Genomic DNA, 12,439 nt, shown 5'->3' with positions numbered 1-12,439 from the left:
ATACACAAACAATTAAAAAACAAACAAAAAAAACCCCCAGAAAATATCCCGTTTGTATGATGTAATTTCACAATGGCTCCTTGCAAGAAAAAAAGACGTTTTCTGTGAATTATAAACTACTTTTCTGGGTAAAACTGAGACATACTGTTGAAAATGCAATTATTTTTCTTATATAAAGTGGGGTTAAAAATGTAGTCATAGTGGGTTCACCGTATATAAATGGGCTGTATGTAGCCCACGATGTATGAGTTTGACATCCCCGATGTAGACCAGTAGGCATGGCCATTACAGGCACTTTCTTTTTGCCAGCTTTACATTAACTGGATAAGTATGGTGTAACAATTATAAATAATAATTATATCCTTGTGTCTTTTAGACTAGCAAAAAAAGAATATGTAATAGAGAAGTTCGGTGAATCCAAAACACTTAGCCTAAACATAGCATTGATTTCACTACTTTTTCATCCCTTGACAAATTCAAAGTGTCTGCTGTGAGGTCTGTTGAAAGAAAAAAATAGATTCATTGTTAACTTACACTGGCATTTTCAGTTGTTTGGACAGTTGGTGTTAAAGTTTGTGGATAAACTGTGTTGTAATCAAACAGCTACTATATATTTATAATATGTGTCGTGGGTGTAAGAAAACTGACAATCAAGAAAAAATGCAAACTGTTGTTTGCTTTATTAAAGATCTTCATACATGGACATAATTCAGCATTGGCCTGTTTTTGTTGTTTAACCGTGTGTTATAACTGTTGACTGAGGAAAAAGATGCAATAAATATAAAGGAATCATAGACTCTCTTGTGCTATTGTGTAATTTATAACGTATCTGAGTAAATGTACATCATTCCAAAATATTCTTAATGTGCTTAACAATACCATAAAAAGTCGTGTAAGCGTGATACATAAATACATAATAGGCAGGTGAATTTCTACTTAATTTCAGTGAAATGCTTCAGACAGTTTGGTCCTTTGTATGTAACAAAAATGGGGAATGACATGAGAGAACAAACACACATTTGGTTCTGTCAGACCGTGAAGCATACAGCATACATAATTGCAGTGTTTTAACACAATTACATACTTTGGTCTAAGTGCACTGTTCACGCTACAAACAACAAAACACAAACAGCACATCAACTACAACAGCTGGCTCACTCGTCCACAGGCACAACGGCTTCAGTAAATATTGTTCGAAATGTAATCACAAAATGAAATCTCCTACAGCAGATAGCAGACTCGGGCCATGGGCTTATTACTGCTTGGAGAAGAAATCTTTGCTCTTCTGGACGTCAGGTTTGATGGTGTCATTTCCTGGTTTCCAGCCGGCGGGGCAGACTGAAAAGATAAGACTATAATGAGTCCTGGCTGGTAGATGAAATGCAGGTGTGCAAAAGTGACACACATATTGCACCTTAAAAATAAACCAACTCTGTTCTGCATGCAAAAACAGGCAACTAAAATGACAGTTTGTGAGATCATGATACATTGCGCAGATAAGAGTGCAAACCTTTGAATTTAAATAAGCCTCTGTGGTCTTTGCACTCTCTGCCACACATTATTTCTGAAAAACCATTAGCTAGTTTACATTCAAAAGTTATAATTTGGTAAAAAGCTGATTTTCACTGCAAGTAAATGTGAGCTGTAGAAAGCAGGGCGAGAAAACAGAATTTAAAATCAAGACCCAGAATGCAGACATTACATGGGCACAGCAGAGCACCATACCTTCTCCGTGCTTATCTGTGAACTGAAAGGCTTGAACCAAACGCAAGGTCTCCTCAACAGAGCGTCCAACTGGGAGGTCGTTTATGGTGATCTGTCTCAGGGTGCCCTTGTCGTCAATGATGAATAGACCCCTGTAATAGAGAGAATTATCAGCTCCTAGGTCTCCTTTAAAAATATTAAGACCAGCCCTTTGAGGACTCCACATTATTAGACTCACCTGTAGGCGATGCCCTCATCCTCTTTCAGGACCCCGTAATCTTTGGAGATGGTGCGCCGTGTGTCAGACACCAGGGGGATGTTCATGGCACCCAGACCACCCTGCTTACGTGGTGTGTTGACCCTGCAGTCACCAAAAGATAGTATGAGGACTTAATAAAAATGAATATGGTCACTGTGAATGTGTAAAATACAAAGCTTTTTAAATACCAAGCGAAATGGGAGAAGTGTGAGTCCACTGAGGCGGCAATGACCTCACATCCAATCTTCCTGAATTCATTGGCAGCATCACTGAAAGCGATTATCTCAGTCGGACAAACAAAGGTGAAATCCAGCGGGTAGAAGAAAAACACGACGTACTTTCCTGTACCAAAGCATTAAAAAAAACACCAATGAGACTAGTGAATGCATCACTTTAATTAATTCTCATCTTTTGTAGTGTAAATGAATCTCTGCTGAATATGCTGCAGGATCACAAAACAATGAATCGCAGAGAGGAGGACCATCAAAGCATGTCAAACAGAAGGTGAGACGCAGGTTGTCCTTTACCTCTGTAGTCTGACAGCTTCAGATCGTGGAACTGTCCATCCGGCATCACCGCTTTGGCAGTGAAATCAGGGGCCGGCTTTCCAATTTGTGCATTGCCTGCAGACATCTTGAATCTGATTGGATTACAGAAGAAGAAAGCAGTCGGTGTTACACTGTGCTGTTTCTGTGTGCAAAAGGTCTTCCTTATTTGCAGAACAAGGAAAAGTTTCTGTTATGTGAAACACCCACCAACACTGTTTTTATGTGACTAACACCTCTTCACTAGAATGTATATAGATATATATGTTATTTTTTATGTTGTATGTATGTACCGTCACAAAAAACAAAGTTTACACCGGTTCTCCTCTCCGGCTAAATTACCCAGATGGTGTTTTATCCATCCAAAGGGCGTTTGTGAAAGTAGGAAGGAAAATCAAAATCTAGAAAACAGGATTAAATGAATCCAAGAAGAGAAATTTCAACTACAGGAGAGATTTTTGGAAGTCCAAAGTGAACACTTTGAAGAAATGCACAATTTCTCATGAACAAACAAGACCAACAAATTAAAAATACGCAATACCAGCAGAACATTCAGATTATAAATGAAGGTTGGGGAATAATGTTTGGTCAAGCACGGCAGCAGATTATAAACCTGATGAGAGAAAACAAGAACAACAGCACACAATTAAGAGAAATGTCCTACCACCTTCAAGAAACAGAAGCTATAGTGGAATCTCATACAGTGGCACTGTAGGAATTAAATAAAACAAGCAGACAAAAAACAAAAGTAAAATTCTCGCCCTTTTTCCAGTTCAGGTTTGGTTTTAAATCCGTATTTGTGTCATTTAACCCACATTAGTTCCTTTACACTTAACCTAGGTTTCTTTAAGTCAATATTAGTCAACTCAGTTCTAAGTTTAGTCCAAATCAAAAACAAAGAATGAGCAGTTCTGAAGGTCGCGCTTCAATGGGAGACGATGGAGGCAACATGGGAGGCTTGGCCACTTGGTTGGTGGCGAGCTTGGAAGGAGCAGGACCTCACAACGGAGCGCACACTGCGGGCACGGACCAAACAGGACCCACCGGCTCAAGCTCAGGTGCTGGCATCCGCTGCCCCGGACCTTTGGGCTCTGGACAGGGTTCAGGACTAGACCATGTGGTGACCTCTGGCTCGGGTTCAGAACCAGGACCAGATGGTGCTGAGACTTCTGGAGCAGCACCAGATTGCTCAGGGTGGGGTGGGTGGGGAACTGGTGACTGAGGCTGATGCTGAAGCCTGACCACTCTCTCCCTGGGGACAGGAACTGGTGAAGGGACAGGCTGGACCCTAATTGCCCCCACTCTGGGAATTGGTCCAGGGACAGGGCAGATAGACAAAGAGGCTGGAGAGTTAGTGGCAGTGATGACAGCCTAAACCCATCAACTGTTATCGTTGGGGAACTGAGCAAAGGAAAGGCAGTAACGCTTGCAGCTTGGATGCTACGAGGCCCTCCTAGAGCCAGGGTACACCAAGCTTCCTCCCTCGTCAACTCACCCAGATAGGATGCCTGTTGCCGATTCTTTACTAAATTTGCTGGGTCCATTCTGTGGTCACGTCATACTGTCAAGAGGTGCTGGAATCCTCAGACAAACGTAAACTCAAAATGCAGCTTTATTAGATAGCAAGGTGGCAGCCTTAGCCTTCTCCTTTACAAGGAGGGGTAGCAGTTCTACTCTGAAACCTTCCCAAATGACTTAACTCCTCACCCTATCGCTAAGGCAGAGTCCATCTGCCTTTTGGAGAAAACTAATTTTGGCTGCTTGTATCGACAATCTCATTCTAATAGTGTTAACAAAAAGATGAGGCCTAGATTAAAAGATCTATGCACCATCTAGTGGTAGAAGGCAGCATAATAATTAGGACCATAATTTACTGCCATTGGATATCGATTAAAATTTTAACAGTTAGATTATAAGACTAGTAAGTCTGGTAGCGACTAGTCACAACAACGACAATTAGTTGCCTAGGCGACAAGTGGCGCACATCCCAAGTATAAAGCTTGCCACAATCAAAGTAGTTACAAATGAATCTTTTAGTCAACCAACCAGCTCAGTTTAAATACACTTATCACTGACAAGGTCCTTTAAACAATGAATGCATTTCTTGATGCATGCTCAATAATCCAAATAAGTAAACCTGAGTGATATGATGTGTGGAGCTTATAACATAGAAATCAGTCAATGAAGTGAAAACAAACCACCTTTTTTTTCCTAACCCTAACTGGCATTAGATGAAGTAGTCCTAAATCTACAACACTAAAAACGCTTTAGTTTCAGCTTCTCCGACAGGAGGATTTGTTGTTTTTCTTTATCCAATGTGATTATAAATAGAGACTGACTAGGCCAGTGTTAATAACCAATATATAACCAGTATGCATAGGTTGTTCAGTATGGGCCAGTAGGAAAGCTTAGAAACCTAACAGATACTGGAGATAAGTTATGTTAGCACGTTTTCTTTTCTGCAGAGCAAATCTAGCTGTGGTTTCCACTGTCTGTGGCATTTCTACAGTCAGCAGCTGTCTTCTTCTTTTTCTTCTTCCTCTTCTTTTGGCTGCTCCCTTTTAAGTCCTCCTTTTAAGTATATCTACTGTGTATATAGACACAATATTAGCTAATATATTAATACATTCAAAAAAAAATATGTAAACACAAAATGCAAACTAAGTAATTTGATTGCACGTAAATCTTCCATGTAATGTGTTACTTAAGTACAATGTAAAACATTACATTTGGGGAAATTTGGTTAAATAAAATGCACTTGATTGGTATGCATTCATTCAGTTTATACCAGGCACATTTCCCTAATGATTGATTATTGGTATGAATAAACCTTTGATTTAAAATATTTTCATTGCTTTTTACTCAAAATGATTGCTTCATGTTTATGGAGAGCAAAAAAAAGTGCACTTGCACTTTTTATTTATTTATTTAATTTAACCCCCCTCTTTATTAAAGCTCGAATCTATACACACACACACACACACACACACACACACACACACACACACACACACAGATAGATAGATAGATAGATAGATAGATAGATAGATAGATAGATAGATAGATAGATAGATAGATAGATAGATAGATATAAATCACTGTGAACACAGTGGGATAGAACAATAACATACAAAATTTCAACATTGCAAACCGTTTAACTGTATAAGCTTGTATTATAGTGAAGTGTATAATTTAAGGCGCATGGCAGCTCACCACCTCAGCTCAAACACCTATTATTGGGTGGCAAAAACATAAAACCGCAAAGCACTTCCACTTCGACTCTAATGTGTTTCCTTATATAAATAGTCACACCTGTTTTCTAACCCTTCTTTTGCCATATAACTTCCATCTTCAGGGATTAACCCACCTGGGTTAGCTGTGTGAGTTTGGTTTGCAGCTGTAGCAAAACTCTCAAATATTTCCTTGACTCTAAAATAAGCCACACACGGGCTCTTTCTTTCGTTCACTGAAACGGAAACAAATTATCAACGAGCCATCCTTTTCTCCGAGTTTCTGAAAGCGATTTTTTTTCACATGTGGGAAAAACCCACTTGTTGAAATATCGCTTCAGCTTCGGCTACACAACTGCAAACTTCACAACCAATAAGAAAAAATGTCATTTTAAGGTTAAGACTCTAAAGAACACAATTACATGTTCGTTAGTGTCACATACCTCACTTTTTTTCTTCACACCACACAGTCACGGCCCACGGAGTGCAGGAGGTAAGAGACTCGGGCTCGGGGGGGGAATTTATAAAACGACTCACATCTCGCGATAACTGCGCTCAGAACGTGAACTGAAGCCACTTCAGTCAGTCCCACAGAATGTGAAGCTTGCGCTTATGTAGCATGACTTTGCATTTTTCCCTCCTTTCCTCATGACTTTTCTGGGAATCCACGCTCTTGTGAAACCCAGAGGAGTAAGAAATAAAGGCTGGACTCCAGGAAATAACCTCAAGATTTTGCGTTTGGCGTTAAAGTTGTTTAATAATCTCAGAGGAGCTAACCCTCTGTGTTTGAACTATCCCCATTCACTGTAATACACTGAATTATTGATGTAAAACTAAAAATATATAAATGAACAGGTGTCTAATGGCTGGCACTTCCTTAATCCAGGGGTCATATGAGGTTCCATCATAAGACTCAACCTCTTTCACAATGTGCTGCCAATCCATTGTTATGCACAAGCAGTAAATAATAGTATCATATTACTCTTTCAGCTTCACCTCATTTCTGCTGCCTTTTTTCTCATTACCAGTAATATGCAAAGTAACTTACTAGCTCAAGAAACTAGTGATACTCAACCGATGGAGCATATTTTTTTTCCAATTGTCTGTGGACTCATTTCAATGAGGGCTAAGTTCCTCTTTTTCTTTTAAGTAGAAATAACACTTCCCCTAGAAAACAATAGTAAATATACCTGTTTTATACCAAGTACAATAAATCTGTTCACGATTTAGGTTTCAACTACACATGATGTGTTTTAGAAGCACTTCCTTGAAGTCTGGACTTGCCTTTAAATTATTATTGCAACATCTTATTGCTTCTATCCAGTGAGCTGCCAGAAGGTATTTTTCTTTCTAATTTCCTCATCACTCCCACTAGATTTACTGAATGACTCCGCTGTCTGTATTTTCTGTAATCTTGTGAAGAGGAAGTTGCTACATTTTACTTACATTTCTAAGCAAGTCCATTTAGGTAAAAAAAAAAAAAAAAGAAAGAAAAGAAAAGAAAAGAAATGCCCGGTGCTATATGATATGGATAAATAATAAGTAATAAACTATAAATGAACTATTGTGGGTCACCTGTTTGTCTCTCAGGGAGATTAAATAGAAGCTAGAGGCTAATTTTTTATTTGAACATGGTGAAGAGGTGCAGCATGGGCAGCATATTAAAATGATTGTTAAGCCAAACCACTTTCTTTCAAACTGCATTTGTCAGAGCCTTTGCAGAGGACGAGTTTTCTGCGTGCCTTTTAACTTAAAGTTTCAGACTCTATGGGACTGTTACTAACACCTAGGAGAGTTACCTGGGGTACCAAGGTGTAATCTAATTACACCAAAGTATTATTGACGTGTGACAGCAAACCTTATGTGTAACAGTTGCTATAATTCAGGAAGAGAAAAAAAAACAACAAAAGGGAAGAGAAACCGGTTTCAGGAATCCAGACAGTGGTTAATTTTGAGTTGGGGGGTTTTCAGCTATAGTAGACCTTTTTCAGAGCAGTCATTCTTTTATATGAAAATGCAAAGACAGGTTTTAATTATGACATTAATTCAAACTCTACACCCGAATGATTCAATCTAGTTTTATATTTATATATTTTATTTATTGCACTAAATCACATAAATAGTTGCTTCAAGGCACTTTATATTATAAGGTAAATACTTTACAGTAATACAGACAAAACTCGAGCAATTACACAATCCCCTTTGAGCACGGACTTGGTGGCAGTGGTGAGGAAAAACTCCCTTTCAACAGGAAGAAGCCTCCAGCAGAAGCAGGCTCGGAGAGGGGCCGCCATCTCCCACGACCGGTTGGGAAAGAAGCCCAATCTGTGCTACTGTTAACACCTGTTTACCTATTTATTCATGCCCCAATAGTGTACTGAAAAAAGTGTATTGTGTCCTGTTTGGGAAACCTAAATGAAATAATGTTTTCTCTCACACTAGTGAGTCTAATGCCAGTGCCCTAAACATTTTGGCTAAAACCTTCTGAGTACATATATCATTAAATTCATTTTTAAACTCAGGAAACCAACCACAGTGTGTGTTTTTTCTTCTTCTTTCTATTTTTCAGGTTACGTTAGTTCACCTCAGTCGACCTACACTGAAAAAAAGGGACTGGCCATCTCTTGGATTTATGTAAGCATCTTGCATGTATTTAACACAATTGCCTCATGTTTTAAAGATAAATGTAACTATATAGTGTAAAAACTACATGATATGCAGAAAGGGTGTATTAAATTGTTTATATCATGTTCAGGTGAAGTAAGTCAATAAGATAGCAACGTTAAATCTCGTGAAACCACGCGTGATTTCATCTCGCGGGCTTTGGATCGTGGTTTAAAAAATGCATCCATCTCAGTCAAGTCGAGCAGCCAACTCTACGTTTTTTGGTATGTCTTGATTTTTTGAATTAATATTTACCATATTTCAGCCAAATGTAGTTAAACGTCTAAAGTGCCGCCATGTAACATGCTAAAAAAGAGCCGTTAGCTTATTTGCTGTTTTATCTGTTATCAAAGAATTGGCGCTTTTTCATTTGAATTTGTCTTTGGCACAAGAGCCGTAATATCACATTAAACCTAATTACGAGGCACTCATAACATAATTTGGTTTTCTGTGTGAATAGATTTGTCAACTGACTCTTCAGTTACATTGTGTATTTACTGCACCGTGGTGTTAGTGAGATTTTGGACATTGAACAGCTTTAGCTAATATCATCAGCGGCATTATGCTAGCTTACATCCCTACCCCTCCTGCCCTCACCTGCTGTCCTTTTGTTTTTGTTTTTGTTTTTGTTGATGCACATTGAGAGACCACATCTATTCTGCATTTCACCAGGAGTCAGCTGATGGATTGTGGGTTCAAGGTGTTATGGTAAGAAAGTATATTCTATTTTCGCTTAAGGTTTCTGTAACTTAATTATAATAGGTTTTTTATAATTATTAGGTGCATGCATACTCAAATAGACCACCCTATTAATACAACTGAGAAATCCAAAATCTGCCATAGGTTTAACTTATACCTGTATGTATTGTCAGAAAGGTGATTACTGGACTCACATTAATGCACACTTGAACTAAAATGAGGTTGTAACTTGTGGGTTCTTGGGTTGCAAATCAGAAATAAACATTTTTTTAATCCCATAAGATCTGGAAACACAGTTTTTATTCAACAAAACATTACTGATTATTAACCAAGCACAGTGCCTGCTGTTATTTCAAAATAATTTTATGTCATTTCAGATGAAATGCAGCATTCCAGTGCATCCCAACCATGCCTTTACAGTCAAGGTTTCTGACGGAGCTGAGTTTCTCTCTGACAGTCTGCTGAAAGTGTTTGCAAAGTGATCGGGGGAACAGGGCACAAAGCTAAAGGATGTAGCTGCCATGATGACAGTAAGAACTTTAAAATTCTTTAACTACAAAGTGTATATGTATTGCATTAGGTCAGTAAAAGATTTTTATGCTGCATCCATTGAAACAGTCAACTATTACCTGTGAGTACTGATTCCACCGAAAGGATGCCATAATTTTCGTCATGCATTTACTGGCCCACTGAGAAAAATTGATCTTTTTAAAAAAATAAATGTTCTGGAAACTATATATCCATAAAGTTGATGTCAAACAGGAACTTTTGATATTGCTTTGTAGATGCTGGTGTTGCATGTTGACTGGTTTAAGTTTTGGTCTGGGATCATTTTCTTCTGTGCTACTGAAAAGTTCACAAATCTCTGTTTTCTTTGTTATAATACTTTAGGATGACATTAATGCTCAAAGGGAGTCTCATCAAAGTGCTCCACATCTGTGTGAAAGACAATTGCAACATCTTGGTGCAGGAGTTCATGGTGAGTGTTTTATGAGTAGATTGTGGCTTTGCAACATTTAAAAATGCATTTAGTTATCCACTTGATCCTCATTGGACCAGTTAGGACCAGTAGTCCTCTTTAATAATTTGAAGTTCACATGAGGCCTGGTAGTGAACTCAGCCGCCGGCCCTTGAGGCCCCACCCCTGTATTAGGGGTCACATCAGTGTGAAAAAACTTTAAATTTGTCATTCTAGTGAACAAAGGAAAATCCCACCAATATTTACATTAGCTTTTGTTTGAAAAAAAAAAAGACCAACAGCTAACCAAATTGTGGGGCTGAAAGTCTAAATTCTAACATCTTCTGAGTGACAAAACCTGGATTTCTGATGGGCCGGTGTCTTTCTAAGAAAAACTAATGTAAAGCATTTGAAATTATGTTTTTCACCCTCTCTTAGAAACTCTGTTAGACCATGAATGGCAGCATGGCAGGCCACTCTTTGGCTATAGCTATTTACTATGTTGCTTGCATTGGTTTAAATTACTCTAACATTAGAACTGGTAGATTCAAAAGAGATGAGTTTAAAAAGGAATCTTAAAGAAATGTTTTGTTTTTAACCAGGACTTGACTGAGGCCACTGCACAGATTGAGAAAACCACAATGAACATCTGTCTCCAGAGGATGCACCAGGCAATGACTTTTCTGACGTTGGCATCATCATCGAGGGTATAGTAGTTCTTCAAGATCTGGATAACGTGACCTTTGCAGTAGCCATGCTGTTTGGACCTTTTTTATTCCTTCAATATGAGTTACCCATCACAACTCTGCTACACTTTTGAGGTGATTCAAAGGGTGGTAATGGAGTTGGAAGCAACTCAGCTCTCAAGAAAAGCTCACAACTAAGACAAAACTGCTCCTGCAACGAAGCTCACTGTTATGCATGTGAGGTGACCAGCTCTAGGTGAGAAGACATTTAAATCTCACACTTGTTCTGCTGCATTTTTGAAGCTCAATTCCAGGAACAGATCGCAGGGTTCATTTTTATATACACTGCAACTGCCATGAGGACGAGCCGTTTTTTTGTTGTTGTTGTTGTTTGTTTTTCCTTTTGCTCTGTACAAGTTCTCTGTCTGTTTGGCAGCATTTTTAAATTTCTCTTTGTATTTTTTCTTTCTTTTACTAGTGAAGAGATGTAGCATGAACAGTTATGCAGTCTAAATATCCCATATGGGCCGTGTGAAATGGTATTTTCAGTTTCATTCAGTTGAAGTAAGGAACGTTGAATATTTCTAAGCTTGCTGTTTTGAACCAAGATGTCACAGTATGATCAGTGCCGTAATTTTTGACAGTCACTGTATCAATGTTATTTTTGCATCTCTTGAATAAAGGTTTTGACCTGCAAGTGCTAATTTCTTTAGTTATTGGGGTAAAATGGGTAATGTTAATAGGAAGGTGTTTGCCAATTCAGTAACCTAATTTAATGTTAATGGAAACTAACATTACCTCAAATTGTTTAGTTATAATTGTTGTTTAACTGAATCTTGACGTCAGAGGCCTTAAATAGAATGTTTTGTATTGTTCTTTCCCAACATTTTTCAAAAGAAAGAGTCTAATTTCTTTGCTGTGATTGATTCCAGAGAACACGGAAGAACTGACATTATTTAACTGTTGGTTTATATAGATTCAGTAGTGGAGTAATGTCAGTTTAATTCTTTACCTACTGTCAATGCAGTGAAATTAGACATTTTGTTTTGAAAGGTTACTGGTGGATGCCAGCAACCATCTTGGAAGAGAACAATATAATCTGTTATAAGGCCTCCATTTGAAAATTGTGTATTTGATACTAGAATATAATAGCAAAATGTAATTTGAAGATAACATAGTATTTAAGTGACCAAGTAGTATTGGGTAAAAGTTATTGAATGGTGTTGGGATAAAGTGAGAAAATTGTGAAGGATTAAAATATTTCAAGAGCTCAAATTACTTCATCAAAACATGTTTAAGTCACATTTTATCAACACAAATTGCACAGGTTTATTGAACATGAATAAATTGTGTTAATTTAACTCAATTGTTTAAGTTGCTGCCAAAGCAAAACATCTGTGTGCAACAAATGTCCACCATTGAATTAAGTAAATCCAACAACATATTTTTTTCAGTGTACAGAGGCTGCTGTCAGTTCAGCCTCTCGCTGTCACCGAGCAGTGTCTTTGCACACTGTTACCATGGAGCTCCATCAAGGGCTAAATAAGAGGGGAGGGCCTACAATAACCTCCTGTTAGAAGCACTGCGGTGGGCTAATGATCAAACACTGCGCTGTGTTCATCTCCTGTCTCACAATATGCCCATAATTAGTACATCTGCTCCCCTAGTGATTCCAAAGCAGCTGGATGTTTGAA

At 38.3% G+C, this 12,439-nt stretch overlaps 1 protein-coding gene and 1 long non-coding RNA gene across 2 annotated transcripts; one reads left to right on the top strand and one right to left on the bottom strand.

Moving 5' to 3' along the window:
- Positions 1-661: 661 nt before the first annotated feature.
- On the bottom strand, positions 662-6,290 carry prdx1 (peroxiredoxin 1). The gene is made up of 6 exons (XM_086270897.1): positions 6,182-6,290; positions 2,491-2,603; positions 2,152-2,305; positions 1,943-2,065; positions 1,726-1,856; positions 662-1,338 (listed from the first exon to the last, which is right to left on the bottom strand). The coding sequence occupies exons 2-6, from the start codon at positions 2,594-2,596 to the stop codon at positions 1,256-1,258; spliced, it is 597 nt and encodes a 198-aa protein (XP_086127023.1). The 5' UTR covers positions 2,597-2,603; positions 6,182-6,290; the 3' UTR covers positions 662-1,255.
- A 2,053-nt stretch (positions 6,291-8,343) lies between these two features.
- LOC147308799 (uncharacterized) lies at positions 8,344-11,913 on the top strand. The gene is made up of 4 exons (XR_015125956.1): positions 8,344-9,110; positions 9,479-9,631; positions 9,993-10,080; positions 10,662-11,913. It is a non-coding gene; the product is annotated as an uncharacterized LOC147308799 (long non-coding RNA).
- The last annotated feature ends 526 nt before the right edge of the window (positions 11,914-12,439 follow it).

The sequence above is a fragment of the Aulonocara sp. 'chitande type north' Nkhata Bay genome, linkage group LG18, assembly GCF_057382095.1.
Source record: "Aulonocara sp. 'chitande type north' Nkhata Bay isolate Kocher_YH1m ecotype deep benthic linkage group LG18, A_spYH_male_GT1.1, whole genome shotgun sequence".
NCBI classification, from domain to species: Eukaryota; Metazoa; Chordata; class Actinopteri; order Cichliformes; family Cichlidae; genus Aulonocara; species Aulonocara sp. 'chitande type north' Nkhata Bay.
The sequence above is the reverse complement of the archived record's forward strand: the minus strand, read 5'-3'. Positions and strand labels throughout refer to the sequence as shown.